General features: G+C 36.8%; 1 protein-coding gene across 1 annotated transcript in view; it reads right to left on the minus strand.

Annotated features, from left to right (window-relative positions):
- LOC121390190 (probable cation-transporting ATPase 13A3) overlaps positions 1–18,293 on the minus strand; it is an 84,519-nt gene that overhangs the window by 32,181 nt on the left and 34,045 nt on the right. Inside the window, exons 13-24 of the mRNA XM_041521944.1 lie at positions 17,875–18,063; positions 15,361–15,422; positions 12,990–13,134; positions 11,924–12,019; positions 10,838–10,991; positions 10,150–10,270; positions 9,010–9,134; positions 8,207–8,400; positions 6,401–6,466; positions 4,013–4,120; positions 3,218–3,297; positions 891–933 (exon numbers count right to left, since the gene is read on the minus strand). Coding sequence (XP_041377878.1) covers positions 891–933; positions 3,218–3,297; positions 4,013–4,120; positions 6,401–6,466; positions 8,207–8,400; positions 9,010–9,134; positions 10,150–10,270; positions 10,838–10,991; positions 11,924–12,019; positions 12,990–13,134; positions 15,361–15,422; positions 17,875–18,063 — 1,383 coding nt within the window. The remainder of the gene's footprint in view (positions 1–890; positions 934–3,217; positions 3,298–4,012; positions 4,121–6,400; positions 6,467–8,206; positions 8,401–9,009; positions 9,135–10,149; positions 10,271–10,837; positions 10,992–11,923; positions 12,020–12,989; positions 13,135–15,360; positions 15,423–17,874; positions 18,064–18,293) is intronic.

Raw genomic sequence — 18,293 nt, forward strand, 5'->3', positions numbered from 1 at the left:
AGCATTGCAGGTGTGAGAAGAAAAAAACAATGTATCCATTTGAACTCGACATCACGGTCAATTACAAAGTTGGCACTGTCATTAGAAGTGTCAATAACATTTAGTAACACAGTCGCACGTTCCCTTTGATCATTTTGCTATGTGCGGAAAACAATACGCGGTTTGAAAATTAAAGTGGTTTATGAGTATTTATTAAATGTGACATCACCTTAGCCCGGCATTTAGTACCCTTGCTAAATCAATTTATTAAAACATACACATCAAAGAAAATAGTCGATTTAATAAGGGACTTTAAAATAACGAGGTGGAAATTAGAACATGAGTTGTAGCATTGATTGGATCGATCGAGGATTCGCAGAACTTCGGGTCTTTCCGTTCAGATCCGGAAATTCCTGTTTCGTTCAGACTATTGTTTGGCGCCAACAAGTACTCCCCTATAACAGAACCAATGGGGTAGTGTGTTGAAATGTAAATGGCAGCTTTCAAGTTAGTCCCAGCATACCAAATAATAATAATAATTTAGTATTTATGATAAGAATTTGGAGAAAAGCTACGAAAATCGCCCATCTTAGATTCTCAGTTGATTACCGTTACCGGTTAACCTTTTCATCTGCATCTGAACCACTGGAGAAAATCATTCATGCAAACACTAAAACTACACGAACGACATATCGTTTGTCTGAAAAAAAATCAAATTTTATGCCCTGTGTATTCCACGTCTGTCGGCCTCTGATTGTGTAATATTTTCTGTATGCCATGCCTATCTGCCTCTGATTATGTAATACTTTCTGTAAGTTATGCCTATCTGCCTCTGTTTATGTAATATTTTCTGTAAGTTATGCCTATCTGCCTCTGATTATGTAATATTTTCTGCATGCCACGCCTCTCACCTCACAGTCGTTAGCTCCGTCCCCGCACATACCAACAATGTAGCTGAAAAACACAACACAGAAAACTCAACATAATCAGTTATGTCAGACTGTAACAATTCAGTTTCACATTTTAAAAAACCTTGCTATTTCTCATTTTAGCCAGTTCACCATGACTAGTCAGTGTTCGAGATTAAAAACTTGGGGCAGTATCCCAGTTGGATACTAACCTTTCAAAATCTGGTATCCCACCTGAGAATTTAGTATCCCACTTAAATGCAATTCATAAATAACACCGTAACAAACTTGGACGACACTGTTCTCGTTCCCAGTCTATTGCAACGCCGCAATCGCGGAATTCGTGAAATTTGCAATCAAATGGAATCTATTTTTTAATAATACTAACATAAATTGATATTTAGCAGCAATTTACAAGTGGTTCTGACATTATTAATGATAAACCTACCTGTATCAATTTTCTGCAGATGTTGAATCAATATCTCAAATAAAATTTGAAGGGAGGAAACATCCAACAAAAACAATAGCATCTTAGCTGTTCCCAGTCTATTGCTATGCCGCTATTGCTCCAGTTTTGCATTATACTGGGTATGAGTTGGGGGGAGATATTGTCATGGCATAGCATTAGACTGGATACGAGCTCGAAAATACTGTTACTTAACTTCACCAGTAAATGACAACTTTCATTGTTTAGCGAAAAAAAAAAACGTAGGATTAAAAAAAAAAACTAAACATTATATGGTATCGCGGTGGGATACTGGGTTGTTGAAGTCTGGTATCCAAAATTAAATTCTGGTATCCCGGGGATATCGGGATACCGTTAATCTCGAACACTGCTAGTTTATCAAAGGCTGTGGTATGTGCTATCCTGCCTGTGGGATGGTGCATATAAAAGATCCCTTGCTACTAATGGAAAGATGTAGTGGGTTTCTTCTCTAAGACTATGTCAGAATTACAAAATGTTTGACATCCAATAGCTGATGATTAATAAATCAATGTACTCTAGTAGTGTTGTTAAACAAAACAGACTTTATCCTTTCAAATATAACTGTACAGATATCATTTCACACAAAACTGTTATTTCAAAGATGACAATGTAACTGCTATTTAACAGTGTTTGAAATGAGCACTTGTCCGTTTGTCCTGACAAGTGAAAATCTAATTTTGGGCAATCACAAACATTATCCTGGTACTTGAATAAAACAATCTGTTTATTTGGACAAGTGAAAATATTGCCGGACAAATATATTTCTAGATGTATTTGTCCGGTGGACTAGGAAAATTTGTTGCTTATTTCTATTACTGTTTTTAATTACATAGCACTGGTTGAGATGGGGAAAACCCCCCCGAGTCCATTTAGTACTAGTTCAAAGGGGAAAAATGCCCCCCCCCCCCATCCATTTAGTACTGGTTGAGATGGGGAAAACCCCGAGTCCATTTAATACTGGTTGAGATGGGGAAAACCCTGAGTCCATTTAGTACTGGTTGAGATGGGGAAAACCCTGAGTCCATTTAGTACTGGCTGAGATGGGGAAAACCCCGAGTCCATTTAGTACTGGTTGAGATGGGGGAAACTCTGAGTCCATTTAGTACTGGCTGAGATGGGGAAAACCCCGAGTCCATTTAGTACTGGCTGAGATGGGGAAAACCCCGAGTCCATTTAGTACTGGCTGAGATGGGGAAAACCCCGAGTCCATTTACTACTGGCTGAGATGGAGAAAACCCTGAGTCCATTTAGTACTGGCTGAGATGGAGAAAACCCCGAGTCCATTTAGTACTGGCTGAGATACGGAAAACCCCGAGTCCATTGAGGACAACTAATCTTGTGACTCTTCTTTGCACAACAGGCAAGTTCTCTACCACTGAGCTACATGCTGTACCCACTTCATTACAGGCCATTTCTTGTTCCAGCCAGTGCACCACGACTGATATATCAAAGGTTGGTATGTGCTTTCTTGTCTGCAGAATGGTGCATATAAAGGATCTCTTGCTATTAATGAACAAATTTAGGTTTCCTCCCTAAAACTACATGTATATGTCAAAATAACCAAATGTTTGACATCCAATAGAAGATGATTAATAAAAATCAATGTGCTCTAGTAGTGTTGTTAAACAAAACAAACTTTAACTTTTCCTGAGATAACAAGGTTAATCGGGGCAGTATGGTTGTCTCAAAAAGTGTCCACATTACGGAATTTCTATTAAAGGAATGGTATAATAAAGAGTTATTTCCCTTGAATCCCACAACTAAAGTTGAAGTATAAATGACAAACTCTTTAACTCTTTAAAAGGTTATGCTACATACAAACACAGAATAGAGCAGCACTTACCCTATAGTTTGCAAATGTTCAATAAGTTGACACTTTTGGTCGGGTGACATCCGTGCAAACACGGTTCCTTTCACACAGATCTGCGAAAACATGTAAAATATTACATTAAAACATTCTCAGACAAAATATTTAATTAATAAATACATATACAAAATATTTAATAAATTCATAGAAATGTATTTAATTAATTTAGAGAAGGCTTGGGGAGAATAGTTTTGAATTAATTGAGTAACCATCTGTAAATATAATATTATTATAATTCATATAATATGGTCAATGACAAAAAATATAGATCAAGTGACATAAAGTGGACTTGATTAATTTACTTTAGTCTAGATTTTTCTGCTATTCTTGTTGGATTGCAGGATAAAGAGAAAACCGGTTACTGCCGAAAGCTATTAGCTGTATCATAATCAGGTTGAATGGTGCATGCTGCTTGGCAGTGCTTCCCAGCATTTGCTGTACTAACTGTCGTAGAATAAAACCGATATATTAAGGCAGTAGTCAGTAGATATTGCCTTGCAACTTTCCCCTGTGAGACAAGAATTTCTGTTGCTTTAAGTGAGTACTAAGAACTGATTTATATCTCTTATCATGGGCAACAATAACACATTAACCATTAGAGTGACATTAAAACATTAATTGCTACAAAGTTAAAATATTAACGCTTATTGAGGCAAAACATTAACCGTTATAGAGGTAAAATATTAACTTCTATAATAGTTATAATATTAACTGTTAAAGAGTTAAAATATTCCGACATTCTAACACAGATTGCTACTGAACATGGCTTACCTTTGATAACAGTTCTGGAAAGTGAGCATGAATTGTTGCGAAAGATTTCCCACTAACAGCCAGGTGATATCTCTGATCGGGGTCGGAAGAACTTAAAGCTTGGTACGCCTAAAACACACAAACAACACAGGATGAACTTAAAGCTTGGTATGCCTAAAACACACAAACAACACAGGATGGACTTAAAGCTTGGTACGCCTAAAACACATAAACAACACAAGATGAACTTAAAGCTTGGTATGCATAAAACACACAAACAACACAGGATGAACTTAAAGCTTGGTACACCTAAAACACACAAACAACAGAGGATGAACTTAAAGCTTGGTACACCTAAAGCACACAAACAACATAGGATGAACTTAAAGCTTGGTATGCCTAAAACACTCAAACAACACAGGATGAACTTAAAGCTTGGTGCCCCTAAAACACACAAACAACATAGGATGAACTTAAAGCTTGGTACACCTAAAACATACAAACAACACAGGATGAACTTAAAGCTTGGTACACCTAAAACACACAAAAAACATAGGATGAACTTAAAGCTTGGTACAACTAAAACACACAAAAAAACATAGGACAAACTTAATTCTTGGTATATTTAAAACACAAAAAATAGCATCTTACAACTTGACAAATGTAAATATATACAAAAGCTACTGTTCATTATGGACTGGTAAAGCTATAAATGCAAAAACTAGAATACGATACAAGTAGGTCACCAAAATATATATATAAGGAAGCTGGTAAACTTTTAATCACAAAACTAGTGTATGTTACTACCTGATAAATTTGAATATGCAAAAACTAGCTTATGACATGGCTTGGTAAATCTAAATACAAAACAACTAGTATGTTACCACCTGGTAAACTGAATGAACAAAAACTACTTTATGCTGTAGCTTGGAACATACAGGTATATTAATTGGTTTACTTGAAATGACCCAAGTGTAACAAACAGGTTCACAAAAGAGGCTTAATCCTTCTAGCAACTGATTCTTATAAAACAGCACTCATCACATGAGGTATATTATGATTAGTACATCACCAGGTTAATATGATTAGTACATCACCAGTTTATTATTATTAATATATCACCAGGTTAATAGATTAGTACATCACTTGGATAAAGTAATTAGTATACCATCAGACTAATATGCTTAGTATATCCAGCAAGAACAGATTAGATCTGAACAATTGTGAGAAATATAGGAACATACAATACAACCAAGAAACATAAAATGCTATCCTTAAAATGTTGAAATTCATCCCCTGGGTTAATATGGTTAGTATATCAACAGGGTGATATGGTTAGTATATCAACAGGGTAATATGGTTAGTATATCAACAGGGTAATATGGTTAGTATATCAACAGGGTAACATGGTTAGTATATCAACAGGGTAATATGGTTAGTATATCAACAGGGTGATATGGTTAGTATATCAACAGGGTGATATGGTTAGTAAATCCAGCAAGAACACTGATACTATTTGAACAGTTGTGAAGAAAACATGAACATACAAGACAATTAATCCTTAAAAACATTAAATTCATCCCCTGGGTTAATATGGATAACATATAATCAGGTTAATACATATAATTATTATTATTGTTATTATATAATAATGAATTATGATGAGATCTGTAAGGTTGAGGAATGAATGAACGTGTAAGACAAACAAGAAACGAAACATGCAAACTAAGACAGAAAACATCACCATGGTAACACCTGTTTTAAACAGCCACCTCAGTCAGGTCATATTTCAAGACAGCTGGCGGCTTATCATAATTGCTTCAAATAGTCCAAAATGATATGTGACTTAGGAAATCGAATTTCGTAAATCAATTAACATCAATTTTGAACTTCTTCTGGCAATGAAGAATGAGTTTGAAGATGGCTAAAAAAATAACTTTATTTATTTGACCATTTAATGTAAAAACTAATTTTAAAAATACACAATCACATTTGCCGTATTTGTTTCAAGTGTTAAATAAACAACATAAGTTTTAATTACAAGGCACAAGCCAAAACTCACAGGATGATCACAAATACAACAAGAGTTTGCTCCCCTTGTTAAACATAATCTTGTGAAACTGGTGGTTAAAGGTGAATGATGATATGGTTTTTAAGGGATGTTCTCATTATGCGATTAGTTACACTGACTTGTCACTTGCAATTTGTCGAAGTGACTCTAATCGTATGTGTATACGACTAATGTCGTTCTGATTTAGGTATTCTCACAGTACGATTCCATCGCATGCGACAAGTCGGTGCATAATGAGAACACCCCTTTAAGACAGTTGGCTGTTCACCACAGGTGTACTAAAGGTGGCTGTTTAAGCAGGTTACGGTTGAGTGGTTTGGTGTCTAGCGTGTACACACCTTGACAGGGAGAAGTCGCTTGACATTGGGTGTAGACAGGAGGTGGGTGGAGGATGAGGAGGAGTTCTGAAACACAAGCATTGACAAGACGGTTCTAGGTTCATGTAACACAAATCCAGGGTTCGAAATATCCACTAGCCCTTGGTCCCAGCTAGAGGATTCTTGGTCTGGGCTAGTGGAAATGATCAGCTGTATAGCTGTAATACATAGGGCACTTCTGAGTGACTCAAACATTTGTTGAACACTGACATCTGAACATGAATCACGGAATTAAATATCTCGCCTACCATAAACCTATTTTGTGTCGTTGATTGCTGCATTAATGGATGTTCATTTTGATGCATGTTATAAAAGAAAATTAAATTAAACTTTATAATATCAAAATCAATTAAAATTTTACTATATTTAAAAAAAAAAAAAAAAACCTGTATAGAGACAAATATTCAAAGAATCTGATGTCACCATAAACCAAGTTTCATTGATGTAGAACTTATACTTTATGATACTATTTCTCGTTCCAGCCAGTGCACCACGAATGGTATGTGTATGGCCATGGTATGTGCTATCCTGCCTGTGGGAAAGTGCATATAAAAGATCCCTTGTTGCATTAGATAAAATTCTGCAGATTTCCGCTGATGATTATATGTCAGAATTGCCAAATGTTTGACATCTAATAACCGATGATTAATTAATCAATGTGCTCCAGTGGTGTTGTTAAACAAAACAAAACAAACTTTGTGACAATTATGCTAAACGTGAGACTTTGATGTTGACCTAAATGGTAAAGACAAGAATCTCAGAGGTTTTCTTCCACAGCCAAAAGTGTGTGTGATCTTGAAGGTAAAGCAGGTGAAATCTAGGCTCAAATGCAGAAGAAAATATTTTAAAGCAGTTGGTGCAAGAAATCTGGATGTTTTATGTTTAAAATATTTTCCATAATCAGTCATTATTCGGTTTAATACATCAATACATAAATTAAGTAATTCAGTTTAATAAAATGTGACTTGGTGCCAGTTTACAATCAGGATTTCTGTCAGAGTATTAAGGGTAAAATTACATACACTAAAATCATAGCAATTAATGAATACATTTTGTATGATGTTTAGACAGATTATAGTAAAAAACCCACTGTTTAAAATGTGTTAATGTGCATGAAATGCAGTGTCTAATTTCAAAACATTTCAAACCCATAGCTAACTAGTATGGAGTACTTATGATCTGCTTTTTAAAATATATATATATACTTGAAACATTATCTTCAATGGGCGATTTTACAATCCATAGTTTAATGTCTTTATGATTAGACTTACTAAGTGTTCACTTAATGGGTAACAACGTTAATTTCAGATGACTTTTTAACACAGCCAGTGCACCACGACTGGTATATCAAAAGCTGTGGTATGTGCTGTCCTGTCTGTGGGAAAGTGCATATAAAATATCCCTTGCTGCATTAGGAAAAATGTAGCTGGTTTCCACATGTCCGAATTACCAAGTGTTTGACATCCAATAGTGAATGATTAAAAGTCAATGTGCTCCAGTGTTATTGGTAAACAAAAACAAAAACAAAACTGACTCTAAGTCTTCATTTGATAGGTAACAAAGTTAATTGCAGCTTTGAACACTGAATTTCAAACTCTACGTAAGACAACATGTAGCACTCACGTTATCTTTCAATGGGAGATATTACTATCCATAGTTTAATGTCTTTATAGTTTACTTTTTTCTCTCTCAGACTATGTCAGAATTACCAAATGCCTTTTGAACACTGTATTTCAAACTCTATGTAAGACAGAATGTAGCACTCACGTTATCTTCGTTGGCCAACTCTGATTCAAACTGTTCGTTCTCTGTGTCATCGGAGGGCAGTTCTGCGTACTCCCACTCGACCCGCGCGGAGCTGTCTCTGTCGGGGGGGTACGCGGTCACGATGCACACCTGGTCCGTCATGGGGATCATGCCACAGTTCCGCGCAACACTGATAGCTGTGTGCGTCATATCGCCTGACACAACAAAGAAAATATAAATTAGTTTTAGTTTATTTAGTTTCATTAAAACATTTTTTAATAAGTGTAACAACTGCTGGTATGGGGAGTATAGTAGGTGGTTACACGTTGTGTCTCTTAACAATGCCAGAAGTAACTACAGAACACTCTCCAAAAACTGATAGGGAATGACAGGTGTGTGACATAGATAGTCACAAGAGACAAGCACCTGTTGTGATTGGAGAGACGAGGACTGGGATGTGGAGGTGGACAGCGAAAGAAGTTGAAAAATAGGAGAAGTTGCCAGATCAGGAAGAAATGAAATGTACTTCAAAGGAGAGAAAGGAAATGGGGAAGTGGGATAAAAAAATAAATAAAATAGTTTTGATGTTGGTCTTAGAAGAGGCCTCTGGAGATGACTGTTTAGTTTGCATGTTTTTTGCATAAGTCTAGTTTTGCATAATCCATTTTTCGTTTGCACATTAAAGTTTGGACATCATTTACACGGTCATGACGGAATATGCAAAAACTAAATGTGTTACCTGAACTACAGCTACCGGGTGTGTAACTGTGTAACAGCAACACGTGAGAAGATATCTGGAATAGTGTTATAGTGTGTATACTAACCTGTCACCATCACTGTGCGGATATTGGCGGCCCGCAGAGCACGGATCACCGGACCCGTCTGAGGTTTGAGTTGATTCTGTAGAACCAGCAGACCGAGGAATGTGAGGTCACGCTCGACCTTGTCCCTGAAATAGGACAAATCTCCACTCAGTGACGGCACAATAGAAATAACAGGTGAAAATGAAATAATAGACTGAGTAAAGCTCAGGAAAGGTTCTGTTTTGTTTTTGTGAAGATGAACGTTTTCCAGAATTATTTAAAAACAGGACACTTCTTGTAACTGACCAATCTGTAATCGTGAACTTAACTTAGATCCAATTAAAAACTAAGAAACATTTACAGCCGATTTGAGGATAGAAGAGAGCCTGATAAATCTGCAATTCCTTTTTGTTTTTAAAAATCTGAATCCAACACAATCAGACAATTAATGCTAGGCTCAGACTGTCAACTGTCACGACGAAGTTGGCCAATGCGATTGTTGCGTTGTAATTTCCCCAAGTCCCAACTTACGACGGAAAGAAAAAAATGTTTTATTTAACGACACACTCAACACATTTTATTTACGGTTATATGGTGTCAGACATACATGTATGGTTAAGGACCACACAGATATTGACAGAGGAAACCCATTTTCGCCACTTTACAGGCTATTCTTTTCGATTAGCAGCAAGGGATCTTTTATATGCACCATCCAAAAGACAGGATAGTACATACCACAGCCTTTGATATATCAGTGGCTGGAAGGAGAAATAGCCCAATAGGTCCACCAAAGGGGATTAATCCCAGGCCGACCACGCATTGAGCGAGCGCTTTACCACTGGGCTACGTCCTGCCCCCACTTACGACAGATGCACTTAGATTAACAACTAATCGGTAATACAAGAAAAATCAAGTTGTAAGAGTGATCAGACTAGAAACTAGACAGTCGTAGAAGTCGTGACAGCAGAAAGGGGCCAACTTTGTGTTGACAGTTAGTAGTCTGAAGCTAGCACAAAGCAACAAAGAACCAAAACAAAAAACCCAAAAACCCAAACAACAAACAATGCTCCCCCCAAAAACCCAAACAACAAACAATGCTCCCCCCAAAAACACATTAATTTTGCTAGATATAATTTTACAATCTATAGAACTTTACCTTACCTTGAAATTCTTTGAACTTGGTGCCAGTTGACTTTTGAATCTAGAGAGCGGTAAGCAAGGGCAATAACTCTGAATCCCTGCACAGAATATTTGTGCAGCATTGGATGGAAGTTTTCAGGCACTGAAGTGGAAATGTTTTTTAAAATATTTAATTTAATACAAAAATCAACAAGAAAATTAGGACATTTGTGTGGACAGAGAAAACTAAATTTTAAATTAAAAGTTTGAATACAGGGAGTGGCAGTTCTACAGACAAAGCACATGAAAGAAGAAAGAAAGGAAGGAGGGAAGGAAGGAGGGAATGGTTTACATAGCGACACACTCAACCCATTTTAATATGGATATGTGATGTCAGACATATGGTGTTGGATCACAGATATAATTAGAGAGAAAACCAGCTGCTTTTTTTTCGATTAGCAGCAATGATCTTTTATATGCAGCATCCCACACACAGGACAACACATACCATGGCCTCTCAACTAGTGTTGGGTATCGGTTGGAATTTCATTGGTTTATAATATAAACCAGAGACCCAATTACCTCAACTCTTGCAATTTTATAATCTTGCAATTTGGTGCAAAAGGCAGACAAGAATGATGTACAGTTTATTAAGACAATTTTGTCAATATGGCCCCAAACCTGTTTCTGGCACACACAAAGTAAAATGTTAAAATCTGATAAAGCAGACCTGTTTCTGGCACACAAAGGGAGGCAATCATCTCGGGTGCGCCTTTAGAGTAGACCTCCATGTGGCCGAGTCTCAGAGTGCGCGTGATCACCGTCATGCGCTGTAAAGTCGACGAGAACGGGAACTGTCGCACGATGCCAACCTCAAACGGTTCCTGTAGAAAAAAACAAATGTTTAATATTGTCACTTTCGAAAAAAGAATAATAAAATATGTGGTGTATATGTAACTTCATTTGTATTAAAGATGCTCACACTAATTTCTGAAGCATATACCTTTTTTGTTTTGGAAGGAAGGAAGGAAATGTTTTATTTAACGACGCACTCAACACATTTTATTTACGGTTATATGGCATCTGACATATGGTTAAGGACCACACAGATATTGAGGGAGGAAACCCACTGTCGCCACTTGAGCTCTTTTCAATTAGCAGCAAGGGATCTTTTATATGCACCATCCCATAGACAGGATAGCACATACCACAGCCTTTAATACACCAGTCGTGGTGCACTGGCTGGAGTGAGAAATAGTCCAATGGGCCCATCGATGGGGATCAATCCCAGACCGACCATGTATCAAGCGAGTGCTGTACCGCTGGGCTACGTCCCGCCTCTTTTTTGGTTTTGAATAAAATTAATTTTGTGCTACTATAAACCCAAGTATAACAGAAACACATTGGATATATTTGGCCAAATCAGTAATATGAGCACTAATTTGTAAATAATGTGTAAGTTAAAAGCGAAAAAAAATCCACAATGTTCATCTCAATGCATGTTGTTAAAGAATAAAAAAATTTTTTTTAAAAACTACTTTTTTAATTAAACTTTTATAAACATTCAATAAAAACTAAATTAAATTAAATTTTAATTTAATTAAGTTACTTTTTCAAATTCATTATGATAAACATCCATACGTGTAAGCATAAACAATGTTTCACTGATCAAGGACTTGTAGTTTGTGAGAAATGCAGCTAAACACGCAACTTTAATATCAGAAAAGTAAAACCTAACATATCTTCCTTTACTATCTCCTTTTTACTTGGTAACGGTGCAACAAAAATCATCCAGTTTTTGTAAGTGTATACGTACGTTGTCCTCGTGGAACGATCGCCTGGTGCACGGTTTTACGATGGTCGGCATCAGAGTGTCATATTTAGTCGTGTCCTGTCCAGGCTCTTCCAGGGTCTGAAAACACAACACACACGCTTCAGGAGAGGAAAGGAATGTTTGTGTAATTACACCTCAGCACATTTGAAACTACAGTAACTGTTATTTCTGTACATGTAACAACCCTTAGACAGTCATACCCATCCCATCTTGCCATCTATTACAAAAATCATCTGCTTATCCTTAGCCCCCATCCCTCTGTAACCACCCGTAGACAGTTGTACCTAGCCAATCAAGTTGAACATAATGAGGTCGTGCTGGTTTTGTGTATTAAAAGTCAAAATCTGCTCCTCATTACCCCATCCACTGGTATTATTTCTGTAACCACCCTTAGACAGTTGTACCTAGCCAATCAAGTTGAAAATAATGAGGTCGTGCTGGTTTTGTGTATTAAAAGTCGAAATCTGCTCCTCATTACCCCATCCCCAGGTATTATTTCTGTAACAACCCTTAGACAGTCAGCCCCAGCCAATTGAATTGAACATTATAACACCAAGCAGGTCTCGTTTATTGAGAAAAAAAAAACTGCTTCCCCTTATGCCCCCTCTATTATTTCTATAAGGTCGTACCCAGCCAACTGAGTTGAACTCAATGAGGTCTACTGAGTATCCATTAATTTGTCCACCTATTAAAAAAATCTACTCACTCACCCTCACCCCCAACCCTGTAACCACCCTTAGACAGTCGTACCCAGCCAATCGAGTTGAACATGATGAGATCAAGTGGGTCACCATTCATCTCTCCATCTATGAGGGTCACTGACACGTTGCCATGCACACCAGTATCACTCTCCTCACCCCCCCCCCTGTAACCACCCTTAGACAGTCGTACCCAGCCAATCGAGTTGAACATGATGAGATCAAGTGGGTCACCGTTCATCTCCCCGTCTATGAGGGTCAGTGAGTGACACGTTGCCATGCACACCAGTATCACTCCCCTCACCCCCCCCCCCCCCCCCCCCCCCGTAACCACCCTTAGACAGTCGTACCCAGCCAATCGAGTTGAACATGATGAGATCAAGTGGGTCACCGTTCATCTCCCCGTCTATGAGGGTCAGTGAGTGACACGTTGCCATGCACACCAGTATCGCTTCCTGTGGTAGATGTCTGACATCCCGCACTGCGTCCTGGAAACTAGACAAACAAAGAAAGGAATGTTATTTATCCATTAACTTACCCATGACATCCATGTCATAAACCCATGTGATAGTTTAGTGTATTAATACAGATAATAATGGTATGCAAATTTAAATGTATATGCAAATTTACAAGGTCTCTAAGTAATGATGTTTTGCTGTGAATGGGTCATTTGTTTACAAGACAACAAGACCTGTATACCTGAGTAACGTTTTTATAAGATTTAGTTAAAGTGCATGATATCAAATTAATTTGTGCTAATCGTGATGACGTCACATTACCGAATGAGGCAACTTTAGTACTGTAATTTACTAAATATTGAATGAAAATATTATTTTAGAAGTGTTAGAGGATAAAGAGAATTCGCTACTCGTTTAGTTAATTGGTATGAACAGACTCAGTTGATATTTAACATGATAAAAAACACTTGTATACTATAATATTAATCTGTCTTTCAACAAGCCTAATCAATGACTTAGCAGGCTTTCTGCCAGAAAATAAATTGAGGGTACATAATAAAAACAAAATTTGAGGGTACATAATAAAAACAGAATCTGAGGGTACATAATAAAAACAGAATCTGAGGGTACATAATAAAAACAGAATCTGAGGGTACATAATAAAAACAGAATCTGAGGGTACATGATAAAAACAGAATCTGAGGGTACATGATAAAAACAGAATCTGAGGGTACATAATAAAAACAGAATCTGAGGGTACATAATAAAAACAAAATTTGAGGGTACATAATAAAAACAGAATCTGAGGGTACATAATAAAAACAGAATCTGAGGGTACATAATAAAAACAGAATCTGAGGGTACATAATAAAAACAGAATCTGAGGGTACATAATAAAAACAAAATTTGAGGGTACATAATAAAAACAGAATCTGAGGGTACATAATAAAAACAGAATCTGAGGGTACATAATAAAAACAGAATCTGAGGGTACATGATAAAAACAGAATCTGAGGGTACATAATAAAAAGAAATCAGATCATAAGTGCCCCATAGACGTGGTTATAGGTTTGACGTGGTTATAGGTTTGACATGGTTTCAAACTGGACACTACATTTCATGCTTTCATACACTTTAAACAGCAGTTCTCTTACTATCACCTGTCTAAAATATAGCTTGTTGTAAATTGCTTAGTATGAAAAACGGCGTTCCCTGTGGGAAGGACTACAGGTATTCAACGGAATGGGAAAGAAAGAAATGTTTTATTTAACGACGCACTCCAAACATTTTATTTTACAGTTATATGGCGTCAAACATATGGTTAAGGACCACACAGATATTGATAGAGGAAACCCGTTGTCGCCACTTCATGGGCTACTCTTTTCGAATAGCAGCAAGGGATCTTTTATATGCATCATCCCACAGACAGGGTAGTACATACCACAGCCTTTGATATACCAGTCGTGGTGCACTCAGACTGGCTGGAACGAGAAATAGCCCAATGGGCCTACCAACAGGGATCGATCCCAGATCGACCACGCATCGAGCAAGCGCTTTACCACTGGGCTACGTCCCGCCCTTCAACAGGATGGGATGAAATACAAAGTATGTACTAATTTTAGTGTTTGTTTTGAAAAAAAAGTGTTTTGTTTAACAACACCACTAGAGCACATTGATATTTTTATTAAATTGGCTATTGGATGTCAAACATATGGTCATTTTGACACAATCATAGAGAGGAAACCCGCTTCAATTTTCAACTAGTAGCAAGGGATCTTTTATATGCACCATCCCACAGACAGGATAGCACATACCACAGCCTTTGATATACCAGTCATGGTGCATTGGTTGGAATGAGAATTAGCCTAATGGACCCACTGACGAGGATCGACCCTAGGTCGACTGCACATCAGGCAGATGCTTTACCACTGTGTTTGTTTGTGGGATGAAGCATATAAAAGATCCTTTGCTGCTAATCGAAAAGAGTAGCCTATGAAGTGGTGACAGTGGGTTTCCTCTCTGAATATCTGTGTGGTCCTCAACCATACGTCTGACACCATATAACCATAAATAAAATGTGTTGAGTGTGTCGTTAAATAAAACATTTCCTTTCCTCCTAGAAGTACATACAGGCAGTGCTAAATTCCCCACTTAATAATGAGTCACATGGTGAAAGGCAAATAAAAATGTATTAGCACAAAATTAATGAAATATGCATCAATGGAAGCCGTACAAATTTAAACTATGATATAAAATATCTTACCACTGGTTCAAGGCTGGGACCACGCCCCACATGTCCAGCCCATCTTCAGTCAGGGTGCCAGTCTAAAACAAATTTCACATTGTTAGTCTAAAACACAGAATACCAGTTCTATGATGATATATTCAGTCAGGGTACCAGTCTAAAACAGATTTCACATTTATTATTAGTCTAAAACATAGAATACCGGTTCTATAATGATATATTCAGTTAGGGTACCAGTCTAAAACAGATTTCACATTGTTAGTCTAAAACACAGAATACCAGTTCTATGATGATATATTCAGTCAGAGTACCAGTCTAAAACAGATTTCACATTTATTATTAGTCAAAAACACAGAATACCAGTTCTATGATGATATATTCAGTCAGGGTACCAGTCTAAAACAGATTTCACATTTATTATTAGTCAAAAACACAGAATACCAGTTCTATGATGATATATTCAGTCAGAGTACCAGTCTAAAAAAGAGTTCACATTTATTATTAGTCAAAAACACAGAATACCAGTTCTATGATGATATATTCAGTTAGGTTACCAGTCTAAAACAGATTTCACATTTATTATTAGTCTAAAACACAGAATACCAGTTCTATGATGATATATTCAGTCAGAGTACCAGTCTAAAACAGATTTCACATTTATTATTAGTCTAAAACACAGAATACCAGTTCTATGATGATATATTCAGTCAGGGTACCAGTCTAAAACAGATTTCACATTTATTATTAGTCTAAAACACAGAATACCGGTTCTATAATGATATATTCAGTCAGGGTACCGTATTTGACCGGAAATAAGCCCAGGGGGCCAAGACAACTCATTGTGAGCTTAGCATGGGGTGGGCTTATTCCCAGACAAGGGGCCAGTTTTGTTGAATTTTTTTTTAATAATAATAATTAAAATAAATAACAATACTTAAATGAACTAGGAAGAAAACAAAAAACGTTCAGTAGCACATCTATTAATTAGTGTTCCATTAATTTGTTAATAATAAATAATAATTGTTTATTAATTAAATTGTGTTTTTTTTACTAGTATCTAATTATCAGAAACACACCTTCTATGTTACAATTACTAACCAGTGCTGTTTATTTACATCCAAAATTTAATGCCGAGAAGACTTAAAACAACAGCAATTAACAACAAACTCAGTAGCGTATACACGTTTCTGACACAGGCAGCCAGCTTACACTACAAAGAATTATCAATCTAAGGTCATTGTTCTTAGCCAGTCAGAATAAGGTATTTGCTTAATTAGCATTAACTGCGGACCCAGTGTTGTGGTAAAAATAGACATTGGTTTTTAGTTCATACTTGGGCTTGGATACTTCAGAGAAATACTGCAGGCATGAAATTGAAAACAATGTTACACACTGTTATTGTTAGACTGCTAAATCTCACTGGTGGTAAAATATTGTGTTACATTTGTGTTTAATTATCTGCAGGAGGTAAATGAACTTTGAGCAAACTTGCAATTTCATGTTATTTATAAGGTGACGAAGTTGGGGGTGGGCTTATTTACGAATGAGGGCCTAATTTCTTAAATGCTATCAAAACGGAGGGGGGCTTATTCAAAGACATGGGCTTATTTCCGGTCAAATACGGTACCAGTCTAAAACAGATTTCACATTTATTATTAGTCTAAAACACAGAATACCGGTTCTATAATGATATATTCAGTCAGGGTACCAGTCTAAAACAGATTTCATATTGTTAGTCTAAAACACAGAATACCAGTTCTATAATGATATATTCAGTCAGGGTACCAGTCTAAAACAGATTTCACATTTATTATTAGTCTAAAACACAGAATACCAGTTCTATAATGATATATTCAGTCATGGTACCAGTCTAAAACAGATTTCATATTGTTAGTCTAATTAAAACACAGAATACCAGTTCTATAATAATATATTCAGTCAGGGTACCAGTCTAAAACAGATTTCACATTTATTATTAGTCTAAAACACAGAATACCAGTTCTATAATGATATATTGCTAAGGCTACTACATCGACTTCTCTCTCTCACTAACCACTAACCACTAACAACTAACCGACAACTAACCACTAACAACTAACAACTAACCACTAACTAACCACTAACAATTAACCAACAACTAACCACTAACCAACAACTAACAACTAACCAACAAACAACTAACAACTAACAACTAACCACTAACCAACAACTAACCAACAACTAACCACTAACAACTAACCAACCACTAACCAACCACTAACAACTAACCACTAACCACTAACCAAAACTAACCACTAACCACTAACCCACTGTCCTGGACAGACAGCCCACACAGCTGAATGTGTGTGCCCTGGACAACGTGCATGAACCTTACTTGGATAAAAGCACAATTATAATTAAAAATGGAATGAAATAAGCTGACTACATCACTAATCTTATCAAAACAGAATATGCTGATTTGTCCACAGAAGTTGATTCGTGGCGGACTGATACAGAATATTCCACACTTTTTCAACCGACTACATCACTAACCTTATCAAAACAGAACGTGTTGATTCGTCCACAGAAGTTGATTCGCGGTGGGCTGATACAGAATATTCCACTCTTTTTCAACCGACTCTGTGCATACACCGTCCCCACTGTCATGGCCGCTGGCAGGGCTGGGGGGACAACGATCGTGATGATGTCTAGACATCGCAGAACAATCTTGGCTGGCTTAGCCTGAGAAATAAACACGAGTTAAGACACGGTTACAGGGCAGGGCTCGAACTTCAGAATTTGTTAAATACAGTAATTTCGAAATGTTTTTATCAGGCAAAAAGCTCACTTACGTCAATTTTGAGACTGCTTAGAGCAATTTTAAACAAGTATTTTTGCAACAAATACGCATAAAATTAAAAAACTAAAAAAGATCCATTCAAATGATGGTAATAATTTGCATCCAGTGGCAA

This window comes from Gigantopelta aegis, chromosome 15, assembly GCF_016097555.1.
Source record: "Gigantopelta aegis isolate Gae_Host chromosome 15, Gae_host_genome, whole genome shotgun sequence".
Lineage (NCBI taxonomy): Eukaryota > Metazoa > Mollusca > Gastropoda > Neomphalida > Peltospiridae > Gigantopelta > Gigantopelta aegis.